The sequence below is a fragment of the Lathamus discolor genome, chromosome 6 (genome assembly GCF_037157495.1).
Source record: "Lathamus discolor isolate bLatDis1 chromosome 6, bLatDis1.hap1, whole genome shotgun sequence".
Taxonomy (NCBI): domain Eukaryota; kingdom Metazoa; phylum Chordata; class Aves; order Psittaciformes; family Psittacidae; genus Lathamus; species Lathamus discolor.
In genome coordinates, this window is record NC_088889.1 from 42426535 (window position 1) to 42453649 (window position 27115).

Consider the following 27115-nt stretch of genomic DNA (forward strand, 5'->3'; position numbering starts at 1 on the left):
AAAGGATTCCCTAAAGAGCTATTGTAGTCTTTAACAGGCTAGAAATGAAATCACACTGTGGTGGCTTGACCCTGGCTGGATGCCAGATGCCCACCAAAGCCACTCTGTCACCACCCTCCTCAACTGGACGGGGCAGAGAAATTGTAACCGAAGGCTTGTGAGTTGAGATTAGGACAGGGAATGATCATTCATCAATTATCATTATGGGCAAAACAGACTTGGGGAAATCAGTTTAATTTATTGCCAGTCATAGTAAGATAATTGCACTTCTCAGTGTAATATGCAGCAAGGAAATGAAAAGTATTTCTATGGGTTTTATTCGTAACTCAGTACTGAACAGGCACTGCAATCTTCCAGTGACTGCTTAGACATGACTAAAGAGCACAATTGTACTGCCTCAAGGTAAGGGAAACTAAAACCAAAATCATTTTCATATAATATTGTCATAACTCTTTTAATCTGTTTCAAGCCCCGGATTCCTTCGGTTTGTGCGAGTCCTGTGCGGTATGTCTTCGGATGAGAGGAAAGCTTTTCTCCAGTTCACCACTGGTTGTTCAACACTCCCTCCAGGAGGGCTGGCAAACCTCCATCCCCGGCTCACTGTTGTACGCAAGGTACGGTAGTTGTAGGTTGCCCTTCAGACCGCTGATCCTGACTTCAGATCACTGATCCTGTGAATTGCTGCATTAAGAGTTAATGCTGACGATTTTTCATTTTGGTTGCTTTTTTCTTTTGTTTTTTAATTTCTGATGCTATGCTCAGCTTTCAGTCCTCACCTCTGTCTGAAGTCTCCTCTCTGACTTCGTATTTGAATATAAAAGAATTAACATACATACAAAGTAAATATAAGTTGGTTTGCAGCTTTCCTGATGCTGCTGTTTGTTGACAACTGGTAACACGTATGTGGAAAATGCCATGAATTAGAGGACCTTACCACTTTTAACATCCACATTGAGCACAGAGAACAATTGCGATGAGAAATGTTCTTTCTTTTCCTCAGGTTGATGCTACAGATGCAAGTTACCCATCTGTGAATACGTGTGTGCATTACCTGAAGCTGCCCGAGTATTCTTCTGAGGAGATTATGAGAGAGCGCCTGCTAGCTGCTACAATGGAGAAAGGCTTCCACCTCAACTGAGCCGCTGACTGCAATATGGAACATGGGAAAGTGTTTTTTGATACTAGTGAAGCCTCTTGTGTTTGTGTGCAAAAAAATATGATCTCCACGCTGTGCTCTGATGAGACTTGCCTTTTTTTTCACCTGTGAGGCTTTAGGAACATGTGGAATAAGTTTGTTAGCTGCTAATGACAAAATAAATCCTTGTAACTACACAGCCAGCAAGAAATTGGCACAGAACACTGTGTGATGCTTCAAGGGCTTGCACAACTGGAAATTGAGGTGGTTCTGTTTGACTGTTCCAAAGAACAGATCATCAGATTTTCAGTGTTCACTGATACAAATTTTTAACAGTTTATTTGTGTAAAGTTTGTCATTTAATACCTTGTACACTACAGCTGCCATCACTGATCCCCGTTTTGCTGGCTTTAAGCTAACTGGTCAGAAACTTGCTTCCTTAAAACTTAGAATTAATGGGCATCTCCAGCCTTTCCTTTTTTAATGGTGCCTGCACTATTGGAGTATTTTAGTGGGTTTTTTGCATATAATGCAAAACTTTTTTTGTTGTTTACTTTTTTTTTTCCCCTTTTCTTTCAAGTGGGAATATATTTTGATTTCTCAAAGGCCCTGCTACAAAGATCAAATCCTTAAGTGTGTTTGTGCAGCTCAACAATAAAGCTATTAAGAAACACTGGTTCCTAGTGCAAGACACACTTAAAGCAAGTTTTACTTTTGGTTGTATTTTCTTTGTATATTATAAACATTTATTTAACTTGTTGCAGTTTGAAGTTTAAGAAAAACCCACCCAATGTGTAAGCTCAAAAGTAATCATTAAAATGTTTGCAACATATCAAACTGTCTCCTCCGAGTACTTCATTAGTACTACTTGTGTTATTAAATCGCTGTACATGTTCTGAACAACATGCCATACATTTTACAAGGTTTAAATGAAATACATGGCAGTAACTGATCTCATCAACTCATCTCTTTTACACAGAGATGATGTTTTACACAGTCCAACTTTTTAGGAACTGGGCTGGCAGTGAGAACATGTGTGTAGCTGTCTTGGAGCTCTTCAGTGGGCCACTGTGTCCTGAGGTTGAAGTTCTCTATTGCATTGGAATAAAAATGGGGTCAGGTGATACAGCTGATGCAGCCGCACTTGAGATGGAGTGCCTGTCCTGCCTTGTTTTCAGCACATGGTAGGTATTTAGTGGTAAAAAGCTGTTTTACAGTAAGATAAAGCAAGATCCTAATGTATCTTTGAAGGTATGCAAGTGCTTGATCCCAGGAAAGAAAATCCGTTGGTTTAGTTGAGCCTGTGTGGCAAGTTTTATTCTGTGACAGTTCTCTTTGGTAACAATCTTTTCTTGGACTGCTGCTCAGGGAGGGCTTGCCATAGGAGTCTGCCTCATGTACAAACCAGGCTGAAGCCAGATTGCTTGTCATAGCACCATTCCCAGGACTTGACAGAAACAGTCTTTGGAATTCTCCACAAATGCAAAACTGAACGGTAAGTCTCCACCCTCACACTCCTGTGACTACTGTGCTTCAACAGAACAGCTGCATAAACCTTGCGTACAAGTATCTGCTCCAATGCCAACTTGTTTTGGGGAACGGTTCTTTAAAAGTGATGTGGACAGTTCCCCACACAACCCACCAATCTGCTCCTTTGAGCCAGGTTTCTAGGTGTAATTTAGATGTGACCGTTATGTCCTTTCACACACTAAGCTCACAGTATGTATCATATGCTCTTTCAGTGTCAGGTTATGCCTAGTGTTGGTGCCTAAGTGTTGGTCATAAAGGAGGAGCTAGATACCTTAATTCTAGAAAGGTAATGAAAGTAATCTCAGGTTGCGAAAGCTCTTGTGTGACTTGTAGTGCAGTGTACAGCGTGAAGTGGCGTGTTGTACCTGCAAATACAAGTTAGTGTAGCTGCATTCTCCTGATGAAGGCAAATTTGATTTGGTACCTAGCAGTATCTTTTTTTACTCATCTTTTGTAAAAGTTTTAATTGTGATGCATGGATAGAATATACAAGAGAAAAAATACACTGGTGGCCAAAATACAAAAGGTTTTGTGTACTTTATGAAGCCAACATGATAAAAGATGTTTGAACTTTTGATTTTCATTACCTTTTATTAATGTTCCCCTATTTAATTGCCAAATACTTTTCAGTTACAGCTTATTCAGGAACACTAAATGCACACAGACTTCAGTATTTACATTTCTTTTGTAACCATGACTTACATGGAAATGGGACTGAAACTAGCTTTTTGATGAAGGATTAATCTAATTCAAAAAAAGTGGTCCTAAAAGTTATGGAACTATAATTTACAGTACATTTGTATAAAAAAAAATATGAAGTTGGTGCTTAAAGGAAGCACTGAAACCTTTGAATTTATATTTTCATATTTTCTGTCGTCTTAGGTCTGGCACAATGCTGTGTAATTCAGTGACATTTAGACACGTGTAAGTTGCCACTACTTTATTCTCAGTTTGAAAAAGTGTTGACTGTTGCAGGAAGACTTCTGGGTCAAGACGGCTGCATCTGAAATGCAAGGTTCCACTTCATGTATAGCTGTGTCTTTCCATTAGGTACACTGGGCGTAGGCAAAACAGGAAATATTTTCCAACTAATTTGAATATTGCATGAGTCAGTCTTAATGGCATCAGAACGCTGCTGTCAGCTCTTGGTGGCTTCATCATCCTCAGTAGAATGCTTTAGTCAGTCTTGCATCTTCCTAGCTTTCTGCCACTCTGTCAAGCACCAGCAGAGGGGCCAGAATTCTGTTTCTGTTTGTTTCCACAATGCAACCATTTAGCACCATTTCATCCAAAATGATGTGCACTCTGTCCAAATTGAACATGATCTAGAAACATTTCAGGTTAAGTATATTTTGAACAACATGAAGATAACGCGAAGAAAATCTTTGGCACCTTTGTCTTTACTCAAAGTTTGCAAAAATGGGTATTTGTTAATTTATTCTAGTTTATTTGGTTGTTTATTTTAATAGAGAGAAGGAAACAACTGAACTGACACTTTTTTCCTGACCACAAGGATGTCAAAAGTTTGTAGTAGAGAAGCTGAAGCCCCAGCAGTATCCCAGCCTGGAAGATTACCACACAGTAGTAAAAGCAAGGTGAACTTGAAGTTAGATGTAAGTGGTTAATTTCACTGTCTGCCGCGTATTGTTTTAATATAAAAATGTTACCAAAGATTAACAACCTCGAATGGGAAGATGCCAATATTCTGCATTTCTTCTCACAAAACCAATTGTCAGTCAAATTCTTTAAACTTGATTCTCCGATTTTTCCCTACCTTAAGTTCCTAAGACTATTGGATCTGCTTGAAAATAGCTTAAGAGGAATATGCCGATAAGTAAAGCTGAGTGATTGATCTAGTAATAATTCTCAGAAAGAGCAGCTAAAGTAAATGAATGGTCCCTATTTTAAATGCTTTCCAAACGATAATCTCTAATATTCTCCTAAAGGAGAATAACTTGAAACTATGAATTTGCGCTGTTGTGATAATGAAATTTGTCTGTAATCATGTGTCTTAACATTATCTAATAGCATCTGTCTTGAAAGAAGAAAACCAAGCCAGACAACAGGCTCCTGCATTATCTGGCGGGTGTCCTTATGTGTACATTCATCCTTTTTGTATCCTCTGATCAACTGCAAAGGGTTACTTGTGAAAAAGGCCTCTTGTGTTGCCACTTATCACCAGAACCTGCAGTGGAAACAGGCATAGCAAAAAAAGCCTGCTGGGTGCATCTGCTGTGCCTCACTGATGTGTGTGCGTACAGAGGCATGAGTAACCCTTCCTCTGCCTTGCTCTCCACCTGCTGCTGCTCTTTAAGTGTGTTCTTTGCTGTGCTCAGCGCATCAGCTTTGCCTTAATTTTGCTCCTAGTTCTTGCCTGTATATTGAGGACTACTGCAGTGGAGTTAGCACAATGCTTTGAAGTACCTTTGAAATACATCTTTCAGCACTTTTTCCCAACTCTGATAGGCAGAGAAGGCCCTCAAGAGATTCCTATTATTCTATTTTTCTTATGTTTTGAGCTCAGGAAGGCAGCCTGGTTTTGCTCTGGTCCTTGTATTTGTGTTAGCAGACTTCATTCTAACGAGCAGAGTTGATTTTAAAAGCATCAGCACCAAGTTTTTAAAGGCATCAATGTTTTCCTCTGTTCGGCATGATGGAGAGTCAGTCTTGTTTTCTGAAGGTGATTTGAGCATGGAAGAGGACCGCTCTATCCCACAAGGTCTGTGGATCTCACCACAGCAGTCTGCCCTATGCTCTGCCAGACCACAGGAGCAGTGGCAGTACTGAGCTGTACCTGACAACAGCTGAGGAGCCACATATTTCTATGTATTTGTTCTTCCTGTGTGGTAAATTCAAGTGGTGGGTGGACAGCACCTTAAATCTCTAGAGCTGCAACAACATGAGCTCATGAAAGTAAAGAGTCTTAGGCCGGAATTCAAGAAACGGATTCTAGTGAAGTAACAGTTAGATCTCCGTGCCTTTCACTACTGAGGAGCAGTACTGCCCTTAAACCTTCAACAGTTCCTGTGGTTCCAGAGACAAAGGTGGTAGTTTTACTTTGCTTGGCAGACTAAAGACCTGAGACAAATTTCTTCCTGTACCGTACTTTTCAAGTAAATCAATCTTTACACAAATATTTTCATCTGAAAAGTTAGAACGTCTTTATTCCAGTACTGTGAGCATTTTTAGGAAAACTGCCTTCCTGGTGCTGCTCACTTCACTTCTGGCACTGCTCTATACACAGCGCAAGAGGATCTGTTAGTGAAGTTAGATAACATTCCATTCAGGTTTCAACAAGTGATAAAGCCAGCTCCTCCCGGATTTCAGTTTGTACAGTCTACAACTGATTGACTGTGCTCCAGTTCCCATGGCAGAGCAAGAGCTTCTGCCTCTCCAGGCCTTCCTTTCAGAGTGCCACAGGTCTAAAACCCGTAACAGTGAATCAGTGATGATGCAGCAGCTTGCCACTCCCATCAATTTCTCTGCATCACCTCATTTAAGAAAACATACTTAGCACTGCTTTTTCCCCTTTTTTTTCCCTAAAGACCTGATACCTTGTCAAAGGAAAACTGCACCCACACTACTTGAGTACCTTGCAGCTGTTCTGCTCAAACCCAGCATGGTTAAATGAGACATCAGTTCTCCTGCAAGGGCCTTCCTGCTTATTTCAAGGGTGGCTTACCCCATTACAGGACATAGTGATGTGTGATTTCTGTCCATCTGTAACCCCTTAAGCTTACAGTCATCATTCCAGAACCACTGACTTCCCCTGCAGTTTGAATGGGGATACTAACACTATTCTAGAGACATCCACCATCATGATTTTGGAAGGTCCCAAAGCTCCTTCTTTCATTTCCCCTCCCACCTCCCTTTACCATGCTTGGCAAACACCCGGATTTCACAGGGCTTTTCCACCCTTCCTGCAGGTCTCATGACTATGTTCTATGGTCTTTATACATACACTGCTTCATTGTTCACGTCTGAATGCCCTGCCCAGCGTATCTCTGATCCTTTGCATCCTCCCCACCTGTCACTTGTTTGGCAACTGACCCCAGATTTCAGGGTTTAAAGCCCTGAAGTCATGGATCCACACCCAGCTGAGCTGAAAATCAGCAAAGCAAAGCAAACCAGTCTGAGCAACTGGCAACAGGAAAAAGCTGTGTTCCCTGTGTGCGCTGCCCTGTGCTCCACCCAGAGCTGTCATTCAAGGTCCTGCTTCCAGTAAGAATGCTGGCTGCCCATAGAAGAGGGCTGAGGGTTTTTCACTAGATCCATGCAGAAGCTAACATGGATTTTAAAACAAGTATGCATAAGAACACATGTATTAATCTCCGCATCTGAGGAGAAAAGCCTGTAATGGAAGTTTTCAGAGCACCCAGCTAGGAAATGCTCTTCACAAGTTGGCAGCCCAGGCAAAGGTGAGCCTTTGGCTTACAGATTTCACTCTGTGCCACTGTGGCTGCGGACCTCATGGTAGAAGTAAATGGCACGTGCTACAGTTGGTATTTTCTGCTGGCTTTTGGTAACTTAAGAGTTTCCCTTACTAAAAGACATCAACAATACTTTCTACTATCAGAGAGTTTTTATGGCACGTACATACTAAGAGGAGGTAAATGTGATGCAAAACGTTACATAGGCAGATAGTTAAGCGGGGAAGGAGGGAAGGAAAGGAAAAAGGCACGTTCAGGACCTGCATGTGATAAATACCTTCCTCCTGTGGAGACATCTTAAGATACCTCAGGATTTTCCAGGCAAGTAATTAAGGGTGTGTCAAGGCATAAGAGATGATAAAGTGTGGCCAACACCTTGTGATCAGGTAACACACCCAGGAGCCCAAACAAAAGCCTGTAGATTACAGCACAGGTACTTTGCTACTGAATACACAGCATTACAAAACTTTGATTTCCATTCTGGATGTTCAACTGAAGATTAGGGCTGCTTCTCTTTTCTTAGTCTGAAGTCACACATTCTGACTTTATCTTTGTTAACATTCACTTCAATTACCTTTTAGCCTATCTAATGACAGGCCAATTTTAGGCACTGAAACCCATTTGATGCTTTCTGACCATTTCTTCCCCAAACAGCTATGCTGACATTATAAAGTAGACAACTAGTGCCTTCAAGTTCTGTGATACTTTAGAACAGTTTTAAGCTAATCCTTATAGGTTTGCATTGCATCCACTCATTTTACAGTACAAACTGAAGTGTATCCTCATAAATTCTCAGAAGGAATTAATTCAGTTTTCTTACTACTTAAATGCACTGGGTTCTGAGAGTGACTGAAGAATACAGTTGATTAACATGAAGCATTCCCTGTATCAAAGCTTTTTATCTGTCCTATGAGCAGCAGCTAGCTGCAATGGAATGCAGTGTGGGTTTTGGAGCAAGACAACATTCTTCAAATGCTTGGTCCTAGAGAACCCTGTCTGCTCCCTTCCCGCCCACAAGGGGAACGTAAGTATCTGTTTCTTCTGTAAGTTAACAATGTGTCTTCAAGTAAGTTTTGCTTCACCAGTTCAAGCAACAGGAAACTCAACTCTCTCTGTGTTAGAAACTCTTTTGAAGCTCTCAGAGCTACAGCATTTTTACAATCTCATTGTTATCATCACACCAAGAAAGTAGGTCTATGCAAGCTGGAGTGTTAGAGCTGCAGAAAATCCCACCCACTCATGTCATACACAGAAGTGAGGCTCATCTAGTGCTGTTAACACATTAGGAAGCAACACCCTCAGGACTGGGGTTTCAGTACTTGCCCTTTCAAGTACTGCGCCCCACAGCACTACCTACAGATATTTTAAAAACAAACCAAACAACTTTAGAAATGTCAGGTTGTTCTGTCACAGCTACCCTTAAGTGTGTGAATGGGAATGAAAGTGAACGTCATTTAATGGCTAAATGCCTTACAGGTCACTCATAAAAGCTGCTCTAAACCCCATGCCTACTCTAAAGTAGTTATTTAATTGGCTAGTAGCTAATCAGAAGAGATGAGATAACTTCCCAATTGTCCATGCACTGGTTAGTATCACGCACACCTGTGTCACACATAAGTATAAATACTACACAGGAATCCTGTTGGGCAGGATTCAGATGGGACCGAGGCTCTGCCTTGTGCAGAAGGTGCCCTTCCCTTCCTGACAGCTGACTTCAGAGACCGGCTATGACACAAGACATGGTGCAGCATCCTGGGTGACTTCAGTTTTTGGATTTAAATGAGAGCTGGCATCCCACGTTAATAGGAGGAGCTGCACTGCCAAGAGCACGGGGGTGATTGTGTGATGGTCTCGGCCTCAGATTTAACTGGGGTTTCCCCTGTGCATGGGTGAATAGCCTTTAATGATTATCATCTGGTTTTCATGGGGTTTGATTTCATGTAATTTCCTACTATTTTTTTCAGGTTAGTAAACACTACTTTCTATATAGAATACCCACTATTACTTTTGAAATAAACTTCCTATGGATCTGTACACAAAAGTAATAGTGCAGAGACAGGAAATGGTGACAGTCTCCCAGCAGATACTCCGTATACAAAGGTTCTGTAAATACACTTGATGTTAACTGCTACAAACCTTTAGACAGTACTTCCTCCATCAGATATTTTACATCTAAACTCTCTGTATGGAATATAAGAGTTAGCAAAAGAGTATTTGGCAAAGGAAATGGTTTAATCCCAGATGGGGATATTATCTTACACACTACAAAAGGCATATTGATGGATTATTGCTTGCACTGCATTAACATCTAAGACACTTGTAGCCCAAATCTTACATTGCTCTTCAGGGACTGCTGCTCAAGGTGGATAAAAAATAAATACAATCTTGGACAATCCACCTCATCTTTACAACTCTGTTTTACACTTAATGTTGTATCTCACGTCAGCTATTTCAGGTTAGTAAGTAAGATGAGCTCCTCTCAGCTTATGAAAAGCTCTTCCTAAATGAAAGAGGTTTTCAGTACATATGTAAAGCAAAATGTTTAACTTGAAAATTGTTTTCCTGAAATGTATAATGTAGAAAGATGCATTTCTGAGTGGAAAAAATACATGCATCATTCATGTCATACATGTCAGAGGGATGCATCAGACATAAGCTCTTCCAGTATTATCTCCAGTATTATCAAATAAGATAGTAATGCGCACTCCTGTTTTCCAAGTATTTATATTCACACCCTCATGCAGATGAGATCCCTGTAGAAGATGAACTTCTACAGGAATCATTCAGACACCATATTGCACCCACTGCAACTGTTAGTGTATAATACAACTTCTCTAAACAGTGCAGAATAGCACTGTGTGCAGAAGCTTGTGGATATAGTATCCTTTCTCAGCTATTCAATGGTCTACTGGTGGTAACCTAGTATATACCTACAGGCAATTCCTCTCAGTGTGAAAATGATGACCAGCGGCAGAATTTGGTATCATCAGTACTCCAAACAATCTAAGGCAAAACAAATCAGGCAATTGCAGACTCAAAATACACCATACAGTAACCCAGGGGACTATTTTTTATGTATAATTACTGAATAGGTCATCGGGTTAGTCTCTAATTCAGCAAAACTCACATGCAAGTACACATGGTTCTAATCCTTAACTAGAGTAACTGAATACAAAAATGCAGTTACATAGTTGCTCAGAGACCTTAACAGTCCCTCCGTGCTGAAATTTCATTATTGCTCTATTCTAATACAAGTTAATTTAGGAGTGTTATATTAATACCACAGCATTTTGTGAATTTCAAGAAGGAAATAGAGACAGTGTATATACACATACATATAGTACATATACACATACATATATAAGCTCAGTAAATGAAACAGAGTTCCAGCACGTAGCAAGCATTAAAAAATTTACAAAAAATGAAATTATATATTTTTTTAGTAAAGGAATAAAACAATTACAAGAAAACTTACAGATTTTTTTAATGTTCTTCATATGTACTAATTCTAAATTACTTTAGAGTATTTCAGGTGTGTAATTTACATGATTCCAGGGTGGCAACTGTACTTCAGGTGTGTAATTGAAACTCTTTGTACCAGTAGATCTGCATTTAACCAACAACAAAACAGAGGCATAAGGATTGCTGGAGTAGAGTGAGCAGGCAGTGGGATTGGAAGACTGTGCTACATTCTCCTGGTTTAATTTTCTTTGAATTTAGTATTGTATGTTATTTACTTGCTATTTGTGTTTAGTCATTCAGGACTGTGATTTAGGATTTGTATTTGGTTGTAGTTAATTTAAAATAAATAAATAAAATATATATATATATATATATATTAGTTAATACCCTGCAAAACATACACATAAAAATACAGCTGTGTAAGGAGAAGGGTGGGAAAGGTAAAAGGCATCTGTGGCAATGCCTGGGTTCCTAAATTTCCTCCTCTCAGGCCTTTCTCTTTTTCCATCAATACAGAAAGTAAATCTCACATACACTTTCATGCAGCAAGATCAAAGCACAAACCTAATCTTACAATGATGCTACTGCTAGTTGGCTCGAGACATACCTGTAACATTCAGTTCTTATTATGGCAGTCATTTCAGCATCTATTTTACTGTAAACTTAAAGCAAAAAGTAAAACCTTGCAGTAATAATTAAGTAAGCCTGAAAGGTCCCCCAGAATACCACTTTTCATGTCTAGGTAGTACCTAGTTCTCTCTAAACAAACCCTCCCTGTCTTACTTTAAATGGTACCAGGCTTATCTCAATGAGTTAGGATTTGAACAAGCGACCCGCACGAACATCAGCCATGCTTTCAGGAAGGTGCCAAAATGGTGCTACTTACTGTAAGTGCAAAATTTGAAAAACCTCTGCATTGTCTTGCCTGTATGACAGCCAGTGCTATGAAGACAGTATAACATACCCCAAAACCAGATAGACAAATGGATTTCTTATGTCGAAAAGGATACATCTAATTCACTCTGCAACAAAAAGAGTGAGACAACCATTAGTTACAGCTTGATCTCTTGTCTCACAGGCATTAAACATTATGCATCCCTTTATTTTGAAGTCTTTCTTTATCTGCTAATGACACAAAACTTTAGGGTAATTCAGATTTCTGTTCTGGACTGTAAAATTACATGCCTTTTCCTGCAACACTGCTTTGCCTTTGATGCATTACCTGCCTCTGTAACGAAAGCTAATGTTCTGAAATTTTTACTTAGAAAAAACATGGAGGTCACCCATAAGTAACAATTTGAATAGACAGTGCCATCTGAATAAGTGATGGAAAACCAGTAATGCTAATCATGCTAACTCCAGCCCTCTATTTTCTTTCTGCAAAAAGGGGATGTTAATGCCAAGTTTGCAATTTATATAAAAACACAGCTTAAAACGTTGCTGCAGATCATTTCAACAGTAAAATCTAGACATTGTATATATACATATGGCTGTGGTAGTTGTGGCTGGATACACTGTGAGAGGAAAGGCAACTCCAGGCTTTGGACCTTTAGTACTTCCAACTGTTCTCCAGTGCCAGCAGTGTAGTTCTTCATGTAGTCACCATTTCCCTTCTAGTCTTGGCCTGGATTTACCCCAAGTATTATTATTCCTTTAACCAAAATGTCTGAGTGAGAAGCCCTTGTGGTCTCTCTGCAGTCAACACAAGAGATGGGTATCTTCAACAGTTGACTCGGCACTCTTGAGGCATGACTCACTTTCTCGAGATACTCATCCGTCTCCTGCCTAGTGGTCATGGGTGTTTAGGGTGACCAAACTTCTAACTTAAGCGCCTCAGTTAAATGTCTAAATTTAGAAACAATTAATCACAGCCTCAGCAGTTAAGATCTTGCACAGTTGGGGTGGAGCTGCCTCAGTGTCTGCTGAAAGGGGGAATCTATCTGCTACCAGGGGAATTTAGTTTGCTAACACGGTTACAATTCACAGCCTAACCCTGGTTTTAGGCCAAGTTCCCACTGGTAAAGTTGCTACTGCTTCTACGGTCTAAAGATGCTTTAAACTGGACTAGTTGTAGTCTACAGGCCTCTGCTGAGTGACTCCGCCATTCTTCAATTGGAAATCTTTCATGTGTCACAAAAAAATGTACTTTAAGAGCCTGATCGGTTTAAGTTTACTCAGCTTTAAAAAGTAATTGAAAACATTGGAACATGCATTCTGAACAGTATGCAGAGTTTTCCCTGGGTAGCCATAATAAAAGTGAAGAGGACTCAGAATTCCATCTCACAGGCAACTTGGAAAGCTTTCCCCCTAATTCTGTTAATGTTTGTTCTGATATCTGAATTCAAGCTCTGTAAACTCCATTAGATAAAAATAGAGTATGTGAGAATGTTTAAGGCTCACAAGCCTAAAAATAATAGATGACAAAATGTCCTTCTAGAGCAGGACAGATGTTCTTTCCTTTCCCAGAGTTCTGTCTCTGTCATCATCATAATTTGGGATTCTGCTAAAATTCTGCAAATCCTAAACATTAATTCATGAGACTACAGACTTATACTTTCCTGCTCTGTGGTTTCTGCCAGAAACACCAGCTAGAATTATAGCCCTCTTCTTCAGGCTCTGCCATTTATTGTGTTATACGCTATCAAAAATAGAACCACAGAATGGCATGAGATTTCTTTAACCACCCCCCTTTTCAGTTCCCCTAGTTTCAAACCTGAAATGAGATGGACAGTACAAAAAGCTCTGGTGTGATGAATTCAGCAAATTTCTAAGCAGTGGTTGGGTTATATATGCGGTCAAGGAGTTACATACACTACATTTATATGTATAAGAAATACATCTATTTTTGCTCTGCCTCAAGTGAGGAAAATAAAACTTGTCAAATGGTTGGCAACAATTGGCTCAATTAGATAAACAAGATGGGACTAAATTTTATTGTTCTTCCCTGTGCTGTCGGGAATCAAATTCCATTCCTGGTTATCACTGGTTAGGTTGGGACTGCCATCAAAACAATTAAGAGGTAAATTCTGAACTTAGTACAGTCAGAAAGTAATATAGTTAGTACCATCAGCTTCAACAGGCTGGTGTGACATTAGCAGAGATAGATAACAGCCTAAAATACTTGCCAGGCATCTAAATAGTGAAGGGTGCAGATGACTTTTCCAAGCATGTCCCTGAATTCCTTAGAGGGGGCTCTGCACATCTGCTGCAGTACTAGGACTGGGAAACCAGTTACAGACCATGAGGTATCCAACATATTCTAGCATAGATTTTGTGCTGCAATTGCACTAAAATTGTGCCAAACTGTGACTTCAGGCAAATCTGTTTATAGCAAAATTATTACAAACCCCATATTGAGCAGCAGGATTAAAATGCTGCGTTTTCAACCTTTGTAAAGACAAGCAAACAAAAAGTATCTCCCACCCAAAGGAGCACTGTCATTTTAACTGGAGCCATGCCTGATGTTGAATCCTCACTGAAATGACTATCTACATAATAGCTGTTTTATCTGGTATCCAGTGTTGCATGACAACAACATGGAGAGCACAAGTACAGACTGGTTTTTGAGGTTTTATGTGCTCCATCCCTCTGATCTTGTTCACTGAGAGTGATGTCAGCTCCCTGCTTAATGCTTACACCATCTTTATCATAAATGAAGTTCATTCAGGGAAAATAATGCTCTGAATTGCAAAAAAGAGCTGTAAAGAAAAACCTCTTTATTTCTTTAAAATGTACAAAATGCCAGTGCCTAATTTAAGGGTAGGTGAGCCAAAGAAACCCCTGAATATAAGCACATAAGATCAGGCTTTTCTAATGGAAATATTTCTGGTATTCTTTGATTGATGCTTTATAACCCATCTATACTTTTCTGAAGAACCAACTAATACTGCTTTTGTGTGTGCGTGTGTGTTTTGGTTTGGTGGTTTGTTTTTTTTTTGGTGGTAATGCTCATGCTAAAGTATTCGAAATTCTAAATGTAAATGGAAAAAATATAAATTCTCTTTCAATTTATTCCCTGAAATGACATATTCATAGAATGGTTTGGGTTGGAAGGGACTTCAAAGATCATCTAGTTCCAACCCCTTACCATAAGCAGGGACAACTCACACTAGACCAGCTTTGAAAGAGAAGAATTATTTTGTAACAGATTCAACTCACCACTCTGCTGAAGTATTTGTCCAGAACTTCCACAAAATTATGAATTAGTTCATATACTGCCATCTCATTCTGAAATTAAATTAAAAACAAGTGAAGAGCAAAGGAATGGCTAGAAAAGGTAACCATATTCTTTGTGTTATTTCAGTTAGTGCTGCATGAAAAGCAACTAGAAAATACAGTAAAGCCTACTACAATAAAGTGCACAAGCTCGGGCCACCATGGGATGAGGATGAAGTAACCATGTGGTTACGCAGCGGAGGTCACACTGGCCAGCTGCAGCACAGAGCCAGGGTATGCTGCAGTAGTAAAGGTGGCTGTTTTTGTAGCAAAGCCAAAAGAATTTGCCCCACATCGCACAGCGTTAAAACTCTGACTTGAAGACACTGTGGTAGTCAGCAGCTACCTTCCACACCACCCTGATAAGGTCTTCAATAGTAAGCTTCGAATTAATTTCTGATTACCAGGAGTCAATGTAAACACTAAAGCCTTGCAGGCTCAGCCTGAACGTATGAAATAGCAGCACTTGTCATTTTTCAGATACCTTTTTTTTTGTTTTTAAATAGAATAAATTGGCATCTTTCTAGCTGACAGCATGGATTTTCTTTGGCCAAGGAGGTTAAAAACAGTGGGCAGTTGGGAAATCACCATAAATAAGACAGGCGATCTGGCTGCAGTGATAACATTTGTTGAGAAACACTACCCCACATAATTTTATGTTTTATCAAATAAATTTAGAAAGCAGAATCAGCACAAGGCTCAGAAAGACTGTCTCATGATAACAGTTCAGTCTGCTGCTACAGACTGAAGTCCAACATACCACATTTTTTTATACCTCCTTTTTTCACAGATTTTTTTTCTTTTTGCAATGACTCCTTAAAATTCTCTAATTCCTATTGCAAAATTCCATACTAGAAGCATACTTGAGCTCTTGACCATAACAATCACTGTAAGCTCTCATTTCCAGAGGGTATGTAATTTCTTACCTCTGTGTGGTCGATTCCAACGACTACAAAAAGGGCTGCATACTGTCGGTATACCAGCTTGAAGTCCTTATACTCAATGAAAGAGCACTAAGCAGAAAGAAAACAAGTAAAATATAATACCTGATACTTAAGTATACAATAGTATTAAGCACAGAGTGCTCAAAGAGCCTATGCTTTCATGTTCATAAGGCCCACAAAGAACAATAGATTTCTTAAGATCCACCATGGAATTTTGACTTGAAAGAAATTTCTTAGGGCATCTATCACACAAAACGCTTCATCTGTTGGCAGAAAACATGCTACCATATTTTAAATGGAAAAACCGGAACAGAGCTGAAATGACTTGTTTTGGGCTTATAAGGCTGTTGATCCTTCCCCTAAACTTTCATTTGGAAGCACTTCCAAAAGAGACAACCTGAAGGTCATTTTCATGTTTAAAAAATGATCAATATTTTTATATAAAAATTAGGAGTATGAAGACTTCCAGACCCAAGGAGGGAAATCAACATGCCTTTCACGGGGGAGAGAGGCCAGCAGATGGTGCTGTTAGATGCTGCTTTACAAGATGCCTCCTCCTATATTTTTTCAGTATCATTTTGTGCAGTTGTTGAAATGACAGCGTGCTGTTAGTTCCTTTGATGAAGTTTCAGTTTGGAGATGCCCTTGCAAGAGCAGTGCAGAAGAGGTTCATTTCTTTAGCCACTGTTAAGTCTGTGAACTAAGGTACTTCATAGGAACTGCTACTTTTTTTCTCAGGCTGTCTAGAATGATGTCCGCACTGTTCAAAGACATGTCATTAATGAAAAATAAGGAAGCTGCCTTCAGAACACAAACCAAAAATCTTCACTCACAATCCAAGTTACAGATTTCTCCTCCAATGCAAGTCAATGTGTTGTGCCTTTAACAGTTTGTGAAGTTTGGTACTCTTCTTAAAGAGCCGATGGCTCAACTGAGCCATGAAAATCTCAACTTTCATCTAAGAAATCTTCCAGCTTCTGGGTTTTCTTTTTTTTTTCAGAAATTGTGAACACTTCTTTTGAATAACAATGCCTAATACAGGCCTAAAAGTTTGTGTTTCCAACCCCCCTGTGCTTCAGATAGTATTTTCATACTCATAAATTTTTGTTTAAGCTTGGAGCTGTCAGTAGTATCCTTACTACCCTCCGGCAAAGCAGCAGCGATAGCTCTCTACTTATCTCTACCAGACAAGCTGTAAAAGGATAAAATAAATTCTTACTGGATTTCTGAGCTTCTTCAAACAAAAAGGAGGAACTTTCACACCAGTGATACACAAAATTCCAAAATCTCCGTAAGCCTCAGGAAAACATATTTATTCAATGCAGAATAACAGTTCAATGGACTGAACCCATAATGTAGAAATACAATCTTTTTCTTCATGGGTACAAATGAAATAATGACTTGGAAAGGAAACGGATGTGTTTTCAGAATTATTGACATGAAAAATGTGAGATGTAGAACCATGCAGATGAGGCCCTTAGTGACCTTGTCTAGCGGTGGACTTGGCAGTCCTGGAGCAGTGGGTGGACCTGATTATCTTAAAGGTCTTTTCCAACCTAGCTAATAAATAGAATGGCTAGGGGAAGAACTACAAAATGTACCTGATCCTTTGAACGGGAGAGACAGTTTTTGATTACTTCAGCTTCCAGCACTGTCCGTTTCTTGATTTCTACATGCTCATAATACCTAGAGAGTCTTGTTTGACCTTGTTTGTTTACCATAAGAAAAAATTTTATCATTTCTGTTTCTGTGGATCTCAGCAGAAGATCTGAATGTGGGGTGCAGGAATCAAGGGAGAGTATTTCTGTGAGGAAAAAAGAAAAAATAGGAGTTAACACAGGAGTTATAAAAGTCTTCCTAAAAACTAGCCAGCCTAGACACACACATATTTAAGACTGAGTTTATTGCCAAAACATAGTACATAGGAAAAAACGTATCTACTCTTTTTCAGCAGTAAAATTCCATTTTTTTCCCTCTGATTTGTATTTAACAATTTCATTCATACTATCCTGACATCAGAGTTAAGGGAGAGAAGACAAAGGGAAATGCATGGGCCACGACGCATGACCATTTCTTCAATGCAGAGTGACAGCCTTCTTAACATTGAGGTATCGGCAATAAAAGCATGTGTGCTGAGCTGGACCAGGAGCTGCTGAAACCTGTTTTCCCCCATCTAATTTCCCACACTGAAGCGAAAGGTAGATTCTGCACATCATGAAGACTAAGTGTGGGTCTTTGATAGCTAAGGAGAAACCTGTTCAAGTTAATTACTTAAAACAGCTTCATCTCACTCAATCTAAGTAATTATTAATCCACACAATGCCACTGAAATAGTTATAGAATATAAATGTCACATGCAATGTACAATGAGAAAGGCTATTAAAAAGAGCACAGCATGTATCGGAATCTGCTTGCTGAACAACTGATATCTTTCATGTTCTGAAAAGCATGCAAAAAAGGTAAGCTGCAGACGTAATTTTTTTAAATAGTTCTGGGTTATTTTCTTTAATGCCAGAAACAGTCACTGTAATGTTTTCCATCTGTCTCCCTATGTGGATCACAGATTTATTGGGCCAAATGCTCTTGAGGTTTATGCGTTGGAAATTCAGCAAGTACCACAAAAGCTGTTTATTACAGTTCTGAAGACGCGCTCCTTGCCTGATGCAAATACTCTCTCCTAAGCGTCTCACAGCTCCTGTGAGAAAGTCCAAGCTGAAAAAAAACATATCAGGAATCCACAGAACAGCCCAGTGTAGCTCTTCATGTAAAAAGTGTGTCTCTTGAAGCCGAAAAGCAAAAGCGGAGAAAATAAAACCCCCAAAATAGGTCTCTGAAGCAGCAATCTCACAGACATTTAAACATATGCTGATATTTTATACAATGCAAGCTGCATAGATGCTGCCTCGTATTACTAGCAACTTGAACAAACTGGTTATATACTATTCATGGGTGCTAACTCCATATACAAAGTTTAGATTTCTATACCAAATCTATCTTCACTAATTAGACTTGATACTGAGAATTCATAAGTAAGTGACACCTGCGGTGAACAGAATTCCAGGGTCAATCCTCAGGACAAGAGAATCTGCTTGGAATCGTGACAGTCTCAGAGCTTCCTCATCTCCATCAGGCATGATGGAGTCTCTTCACATCCAGAACAGGAGCACGCTTTTGTTGATTTGCTCTGACAGAAGAGTCATGGATGCCAGCCAGCACTGCTGCAGTGGGGCACATGGCTGGTCCACTGCACCCCAGGCTTCTGAACCAGTGCAGGTTGGTCTCCAATTAAGAGTGAAACAGGTAATGAAGACAAAAAAGGGGCCAGACAGAAATTTATGAGAGGATCTTTATTGTGGATGGCAGTTTAGGCTGACATCTGACTAAATGGAAGAGTACCTCCTGTATCATCTTCTCTGTATTTAATATGTGGTTCTTTCTCCGCCCCCCCCCCCCCCAATTCTATTTTGTATTGCTGCCCCAAGTTACAGTTGCAATAGGAAGACATATCTTAGTATTCTGAGGCATAGAGAAAGGTAAAACAGCCAGATGACTTGGTAATTTTTTGATACAAACCTTCTAAGTAAGGATAAAAACGAATAACTCCTTCAAGCTTAGAACAAGGCACTCAACCAAGGGCCAACCTCAATAGCAAAAGAAACCTGAAGCTTTAAAACTACTTTAAAAGGGTTGTGGTCTGAAAGAGGAAAAAACTAAGCAATGTTGCCTCCTGTTTTAATGAAAGAAATAGCAAGCTCAGACATGGGAGACCAAAAGCTACACAAGCTGTTCATGCCAACTGCAAAACACGTCTGTCCAAGCTAAGCAGATAGCAACAGCAACATAGACATCTTTTAATTTTTCTTAGTTTTATCCTTTGTCTCTATGTTTGGTACTGCTGCAGCATGAATCAATAGTCCTCTATTTTGACAAGTTGTTTCCAAGCTATTTCAATAATTTAGTCAGAAATGGTACTGAGGAAGTATAAGCCCTGTTCTCAGAAATCAGCAAGTTGCAGAAATCCATCCTTGAAGAGTAAAACCTGAGGTGTAACATCTCCACAGACATTCACGTGAGACCTGACAGTGGGACAGTAAAACTACCCCAAGAGCACTGACAGAGCTCTTATACTTTGAGCTACTGATAAGCAATATATAACAGCAAAAAATATATGAAGAATTGATACATATGGATGCTATTGTAGGATTGTTCCCTTTATTAACTATTTACTCACTTATTAAGCTAATCCTTCTACACGTTTAATCCCTTTCTGATGTTACAACTATTGTATCTTTGTGTATTCTTATAAATGGCCTGGATTGGTTTACATATGAAAATACTTTAGACCAGACTTTTTCTTTTGAATCCTCACAAATGCTCTTACCCAGAATAGATATAAAAAAAAAAAAAAAAGAAGAATCATGTTGTAATAAGAGTAGAACCACAGCAGTACTCCAATGTGTTGTCTGTAATCTCTGGGGCAGTCATTAGTCACAGTATTAGAAGAGGTGATTAACAGCTGTAGGAAAGAGGTCCACTAATATCAGTGGTCATTTCCGTATTTTCCCACCAGCCCCAAAAATAGCCTCTAGAGTTTTAGACAGAAATCTTGCTCATGTAAGTGTCAGCACAAGCGCATAGTTTTGTGAAAAACACTGGAATGAATTTATATGTACAAATAATTCTTGTTCTAATTTACAAAAAGTGTGCAAGCATAGCTGTGAAATCTAACTTTGAGAATAACACCAGTGTTAAAAATATTCTAAGGGGGTTTTTTATTTACTTTAAAATAAAGTACTTTAAAATAAAATAATTCTGAAAAAAACCCCAAAACTTGTAGAAATAAAAACATTTGCTTGCACAATTTAGGAAAAAAAAAAAAAAGGAAATTACTGAGTTTTGTTTCTAACAAACAAAGTTTATTTCTTCTTCTCCTTTCAGCTTGGCTTTCAGATACAGGCAACATGTTAAAATTAGTTTTGCACATGTGAGTTGTAAAGAAACTTGTAAAGTATAATAAACACACAAAAAGCAAATCTGTGCATGATGATGGGTGGAGAAATTCCCATTCCTTAGAATCATAGAATAGTTACGTTTGGAAAGGACCTTAAGATCATCCAGTTCCATACCCCCTACCAGGGGCAGGGATGCCTCACACTAGACCATGTTGCCTAAGGCTCTGCCCAGCCTGGCCTTGAACACTGCCAGCAATGGAGCATTCACCACTTCTTTGGGCTGCCTGTTCCAGTGCCTCACCAGCCTCACAATAAAGAACTTCTTCCTTATATCTAACCTGTTAAGTACGAACTCATTACCCCTTGTCCTACAGCTACAATCCCCGATGAAGAGTCCCTCTCTGGCATCCTTATAGGTCCCCTTCAGATATTGGAAGGCTGCTGCAAGTTCTATGTATTTGAAAAACTAGCTTTTATGATAAATAATCAGTACTCTGCTTACACAGATAGCTCCATTTCTTCTGATATGACTCTTATGTGCTTTCTGTGCATTCTCATGCACACGTGTATCAATGTACATACACATTATGATGCTTTTACGTATACACAATCAAATGGTTCAAGGGAACTGGTGACAAGAAGCAAGCCTTCCGTATCTCTGCCACTATTTTGCTCATTTTAGTAATGAAAACACATTACTATCTGAAGGCTGTTTGTCAGAAATGAATAGGCTGTCCCATTCCAGGTCACTGGACAGCTATCTGAATCACAAATGCACTCAGGAACAGAGGACTGGAAGGAACTATAGAGATCCTGATGGACTGTCAAGTCCAGCTCTCCCTGTCAGCGTCAAACATGCATTAGAAATTCCGTCCAGAATAGCTCACAGTATATTCTTTGAGCATACCAAATCTATAAAACACCTACAGACTCCCTAGAAGCAAAAATCTCAGAAAGTATCACTTGAGGAAGATACAAAAAGTCTTAAAACTACAAACCTTCCTTCAAGAGAAATTACCTTCCCAAGTGACAGAGTAGCACTTTCTTATTTCCTTCACAAAATATTTCTCCTGTAAGGATGATTTGGCATTCACACAAACAACATGCAGTTTAGGTGCTGTTATTTTAATATGCACTATTACACTGTGTTAGATCTCACCCTCATTAAAGTATCTCTCACAGATAAATATCTATGAGAAAACTGGTATCACGATTGGCTTGTGTGACTCATGCTGGTAGACTAATGGAGTATGTAGTCATTGATGACTTAGAATACAATGATTTTTAACTCCTTCTAAACCAGCACATACACAGAAGACTAAGGACCCAGCTCATAAAGACACAGATGCTTCTTGATTTTACTGCCCCAATCAGGCTTTCCCCCCCTGCACGTATTGGTTAACTCTAGCCTTGTATTTCAAGACAACCTGAGACCTGCCTGGTTTACTTCAAATTACCAAAACAGAAACCGTGACGGTTCAGGCACTGCTTCCAGGCCATGCCAGCTCTGCAGGCTGCATAACCGCAACAGACACCTCAAAGTAGGTTGTCCCTGGTTTTGAGTCACACCCCTCAAAGCTCTCTTTTTAGAAGCTGTTGAGACCTCTTAAAGAGGCAAAGCCTGCAATACCTGTTTCGCAGATAAAAAGATCTTAAGTGTCCAACATGGCCAACCAGGCAGATTTGACGTGCAGTATAGAAAACATACTTAAAACATGATTTTAATTATTCCTTCAGTAGATACAAGCCATCAACATTAATTTATTTTGTCACAGATTTCTGCAATATTAATACATACGTGGACACATAAATTACAAAAAAAGAAACACAACCTCAGTTTGGGACTTCTTGCAGCACAGTTATCATTCAAATCAGATTTGTCTCTCAAGTTAAAACAACTCTAACCAACGTCCATAGGTTTAGAAACATTTTAGTTACTGCGCTGTAACAGTGTTTTGCAATATTCTATGGCTTTTCAGCTAAAATGTAAATAAGAGACCAGCTCTAGCAAACAAAAAAGTACACTACAGTTTTTACAGAACTGCTTCACCAGAATAAAAGATGAATAAAAAAATAACTGTTAGATAGAACTGTAATTTACTGCACTGTCCAGCTCTAAGTAAGTTGAGTTTCTGGACACATAAATCTAAATGCACTTTATGTGTGTACTAAGTGTAGAACGAACGGTTAAACTGCAATGAAAGCATTAATGAGAATAAAAAAAATGGCTGAACAGTAGAGGCACAAGTAGATGACAGTATGGGAACGCATACTTCTGAGATACAGATCTGTATGAATTTATTGTACAGAAGTATGGAGCAAACAAACACCACTCACATAGTCTAAACCCTTGCTCTTCCCACTTTTGTTCTGACCACGGACAAGGCTTTAGTAAAAATCACATGCAGTGTTAATAATATTTATCAGTAACAGTAATTTTTGTATTCTAGATCTTACTATTGTGCACATTAACATTCATCCAAAGATGAAACAAGTACGTCTATGTGACTTTAAAATAAAGTACTGTGTTCAGCTTCAGGATCAGGCATTCTAAAAAGGAAACCTTATTATTCCAGGGAAGTCAGGGAGGAAGGAAAGAGTAAAAAAGTTTTTCCTTTGCCACCGAGTTGTCAAAATACTGACTGAATATAGAAACGGAATTAAATTGCAGTAACTCCCATATACTCAGGAATGAGGAATGTCCCATGAGACTGGGGCTAAACAAAAGGCTAAACTAGTTATATGTCTTAACTTTTAGTAATGATTTGATACTGTAAGTAGACAATGAAAAAAATCAGCTGAGGTGGAAAGGCTTTGAATTTAGATGGGCTAATCCACATGGAATCAGGAAGACCGTAGGATGAAATTTTATTGGGAAATGACTTAATGGGCAAAAAAGGAAGGCCTGAACAAACCAACTGAAATGTCAATATGCACCTGAGGAGAGATTAGTACAGAAAGGAAATGCCAGTACTGAGACAAGCAGTATTTATTTTTTCAGTAATTAACACAATTCCAGCTCTGCCAAGCATGAGCCCTGTTTAGGAAACGATCCAATTCTTTTACTGAATGAGTACAGGGTGTAAATATTTTGAAGAGAGCCAAACCCAGACTCCTACCTGATTTACAATGGGTGACCTACAGTTCAGTTCATTTCAAATAGATTGTGATGATAATCTGTAAATATTTCATTTCAGAGCATCATTTTGCAACTGAGGCAATTTCACCCTACCCAAGCTGTGCATCAAATACAGCACTGTCATCACATGCGAAGCTAATAAAGGCAAAAATAAACCACTAATTTCCTGGCAAACCTTTCCTCGTGTGGAAGACTTTTGGACAGCCAACACTGTGCACTTCCCCTGTTCAAGGAGGGAATGCATTACACACGTGCCTTATCACTAAGACAGCATGAAGATGACCACTCGTGTCGACTTCCAGAGACACCCTACAAATTCAAGAACTCCATTCTAAAACCACTTCTCTGCGGGGCAACTTCGGCGCACCGTAACCCCCGCTGAGTTTAAGAGGCTCCAGCATTCAACCCCCGCCGTGCCGCCTGCACGCCGGACTGAGCAGCACGACCCAGCTCAGACCCCGGACCGGGCCATTCCTGGGGCCTTCCAGAGAGCGTCTGACGCTCCCGAGGCGCCGGCGAACCAAACCTCCGCCATACCAGCGTAACACCACTACTTCCGCCTCGCTCCACAGCGGGCGAAAGTCGCCTGGCCGCGCTGTCCTTTCAGCGGCCGGACCCGGGCCCGCCAGCGTCGGCACAGTCTGGGGCACCGGGGCCTGAGGCGTTCCGCTCCTCACGGCTGCGGCCACTACATCCTGCGCCAGGGGCGGCCGTCCCCGGGAGGCGGCGTGCCTCCCCAGCCCCGGGAGGCTCTCCAGGCCCCCGCCCGCTCCCCCGCCACCAGGGCACGCCGCTCACCTCCCCTTCCGCGCATGCGCACTCCACCGCTTCCCCGTCCCGCAGGAGGAGGCCGGCGGCCGAGGGGAGCGATTTCCCGGCATGCGCGGCGGCGTTCCCCCTCCCCGCCCGGCCGCGGGTGGGTGGGCCGACGGCGCGGCGGCTGTAATGGCGGCTGGCGGCGGCTCGGCGCTGCTCTGACACCCGGATACTGCTCGGCGCAGTCCCCCCTCCCCGCGCCCGGCCCGCCCCCCTCCTCCCCGCCCCAGCCAGCTCCGCTCACCCCCTCCCTGGCCCCTGCTCCAGGCCCCCGCCGCGGGACGAGGAGGAGGGCTCCCCGCAGACAATGGACGAGCACCCTGGAGCCGGAGGAGGTGGTGGGATGGCGGCCGCCCCGAGACCGCAGCAGCCCCCGCCGCAGGCGGGTGGGAACATGAACCTGCAGTCGGGTGGGGGCTGCGTGGGGCCCGGCGCCGGAGGAGGGCCACAGCAGCAGCCCCAGGGCCCCGCGGCCCCGGCTGGCCAGGAGGCGGCGGGCCCCGCCGAGCTGTCCCGGCCCCAGCACTACACCATTCCGGGGATCCTGCACTACATCCAGCACGAGTGGGCTCGCTTCGAGATGGAGAGGGCGCACTGGGAGGTGGAGCGGGCTGAGCTTCAGGTACGGGGAGCGAGGGCGGGCTCCGTGCGGAGCGAGGCGCAGGCCGGGACCGGCTCGGTGGGCTCTGGGGAGCGGGCCGCGCTCGGGAAGCGGGAGCAAAGCTGCGCGGGCGAGCGGAGCCTGTTCGGCCTCTGAGGCCCAGCCGGTCGCTGTGGCTTGGAGACGATACCTGGGCGACGTCCGGCGCAAGAAGCGGCGGGGCAGGCGAAGGCGCAGCCCCTCACGGCCTGAGCTGGGCTTCTTTCCCTGGGGCAGCCATTTTGGTTTTTAGCATGGCGCCCGCCTGGGCTCTTGGCTCCGGAGGCAGCCCCTGCTCCGCGCGTTGCAGGGCCCGAAGGACGGCCGCGGAAGGACGGGCGGGCGCTGCCGCGGCGCGGGACTGCTGGCCCTCTTCCCCGCCCGCCCGCGGCACGGCGGGCTGTGCCCTGACAGCTGCGATCGTCTCCCTCGGCACAATGACTCCGGGGCTCTCCGGGCCGGCGGCCTCCGCAGCCCTGGGAGCCCTCCTGAGCCTCCGGGTCTGGGAGGACTGGCGCCTCCCCGAAGCTCAGCGAGTAGTTGCTCTGGGGGAGAAGAGAGGACTGCCTGCCTCCCGAGCAGGGAGAGGACGAGGAAAGGGTGTTCAGGGAAATCGCACGGAAGGGACTTGGCCGCGCACTCCGGTTTGAGACAGGTGGAGCGTGTGCTCGCTTGCTTTCTGTCTCGTTTCTTTGGAGGTTTCAAAGAATGGGAGGAACAGCCGCTGAAGGATTGCGCGGAGTTGATGGGTCTTCAGCACGTTCATTTTAATATACATAAAAGTACAAACTTCATCTCAGAAACAAAAAATGAATAACTTTTAAGGATAGAGAGTACGTGTTGGAGTTCCAGTATAGCTCTCTTGCCATTAACGTTTACTTTCAGTAATAGGAAGGGTGTCTCTACTAATTACATTTGTACATAAAAATAAAGCAATATATAGACTATTACAAGTTTATGTGTACATTGCAAAATCCACTGAGTGTGAGGTATCCATATAGGAGTCATTATTGTTTTGTAGGACAGAAATGCAACAGTGACAGTTAAAACATAATTGCTTCCAAAGAATTTTTGGGGATTTTTGTACTGAGTGAATGTTTACTGTCTTGAAGTGACATTCCATTAAATTGCACTGTAATTAGTTTTTAGTAGCATGCTGCAATAGCAGCCAGTGTTTGTGAGGTATTTACTGTCAGATTTCAGAACCAAAAGCTATACCTGAGCCTGGGAAATTCTTCTCAGCTCTGTAATCATGTAATCTGCACTATTTTTGTTACAACTATAATTAAGAGATAATTGAAAAAAAAAAACAAGGGAAATAAGATGAAGATGTTTCACTTACAGGCTGTCTTAAGTCTTGTGAAATGGCTGTTTTTGAAATCAGTTTGATGGACATTTTTAGAAGAGAATAGTTGACTGTTTTTCTTGTTTTCTCTAGCATTATGTTTATATGTTAGTTGTTTAGTGTAATTCATTAGCAAAAAAAACCATCTTGAAAGGTTTGTTTTATATATAGGCTTGTTGCTTAAAAATGAAGTGCTGCATTCTAATGCAAAGCTCAGTTGGGAGACTTGGAAAGCTCTGGCTGACTGAAAAAAGTGCTGCTATGAACTCATGTGGCCTCTAGACACCGTGTGATGTGTTCTTGCCAAGTCTGCTGCTTTTGTTTGTAACTGCTGTTATTCATGGCCATGCTGTTTCAGTTGATTATTTCTGAAGGTGCTGTAGTCATTCTGACCCTGGGTATGTATGTGTTGATTCACTCTGCCTCATGTGTGCATCAGGTCATGACAACATAATCACTGCACAGTACATATGCGTGAGGTTGGTGTTTTTTATAACTTTGGAAGCC

At 41.4% G+C, this 27115-nt stretch overlaps 3 protein-coding genes across 17 annotated transcripts in view; 2 read left to right on the forward strand and 1 right to left on the reverse strand.

Annotated features, from left to right (window-relative positions):
- Positions 1-1972, forward strand: part of HECTD1 (HECT domain E3 ubiquitin protein ligase 1) — a 59108-nt gene extending 57136 nt beyond the window's left edge. For all 10 annotated transcript variants that reach the window (XM_065686443.1, XM_065686450.1, XM_065686453.1 and 7 more), the window contains 2 exons: positions 470-614; positions 1001-1972. In XM_065686443.1, coding sequence (XP_065542515.1) covers positions 470-614; positions 1001-1138 — 283 coding nt within the window. In that variant the 3' untranslated portion in view covers positions 1139-1972. The remainder of the gene's footprint in view (positions 1-469; positions 615-1000) is intronic.
- On the reverse strand, positions 219-25749 carry AP4S1 (adaptor related protein complex 4 subunit sigma 1). Of its 2 annotated transcripts, none has more exons than XM_065686461.1 (6): positions 25415-25749; positions 17318-17520; positions 15699-15785; positions 14716-14784; positions 11568-11579; positions 219-3990 (listed from the first exon to the last, which is right to left on the reverse strand). In XM_065686461.1, the coding sequence occupies exons 2-6, from the start codon at positions 17453-17455 to the stop codon at positions 3862-3864; spliced, it is 435 nt and encodes a 144-aa protein (XP_065542533.1). In that variant the 5' UTR covers positions 17456-17520; positions 25415-25749; the 3' UTR covers positions 219-3861. The 2 variants fall into 2 exon arrangements, with proteins under 2 accessions (XP_065542533.1, XP_065542532.1); XM_065686460.1 differs by lacking the exon at positions 25415-25749 and adding an exon at positions 24606-24754.
- Positions 24692-27115, forward strand: part of STRN3 (striatin 3) — a 64127-nt gene continuing 61703 nt past the window's right edge. For 3 of the 5 annotated variants that reach the window (XM_065686454.1, XM_065686455.1, XM_065686457.1), the window contains exon 1: positions 24692-25245. In XM_065686454.1, the coding sequence (XP_065542526.1) occupies positions 24931-25245 (315 nt within the window). In that variant the 5' untranslated portion in view covers positions 24692-24930. The remainder of the gene's footprint in view (positions 25246-27115) is intronic. The other 2 variants (XM_065686458.1, XM_065686459.1) reach the window with 2 other exon arrangements.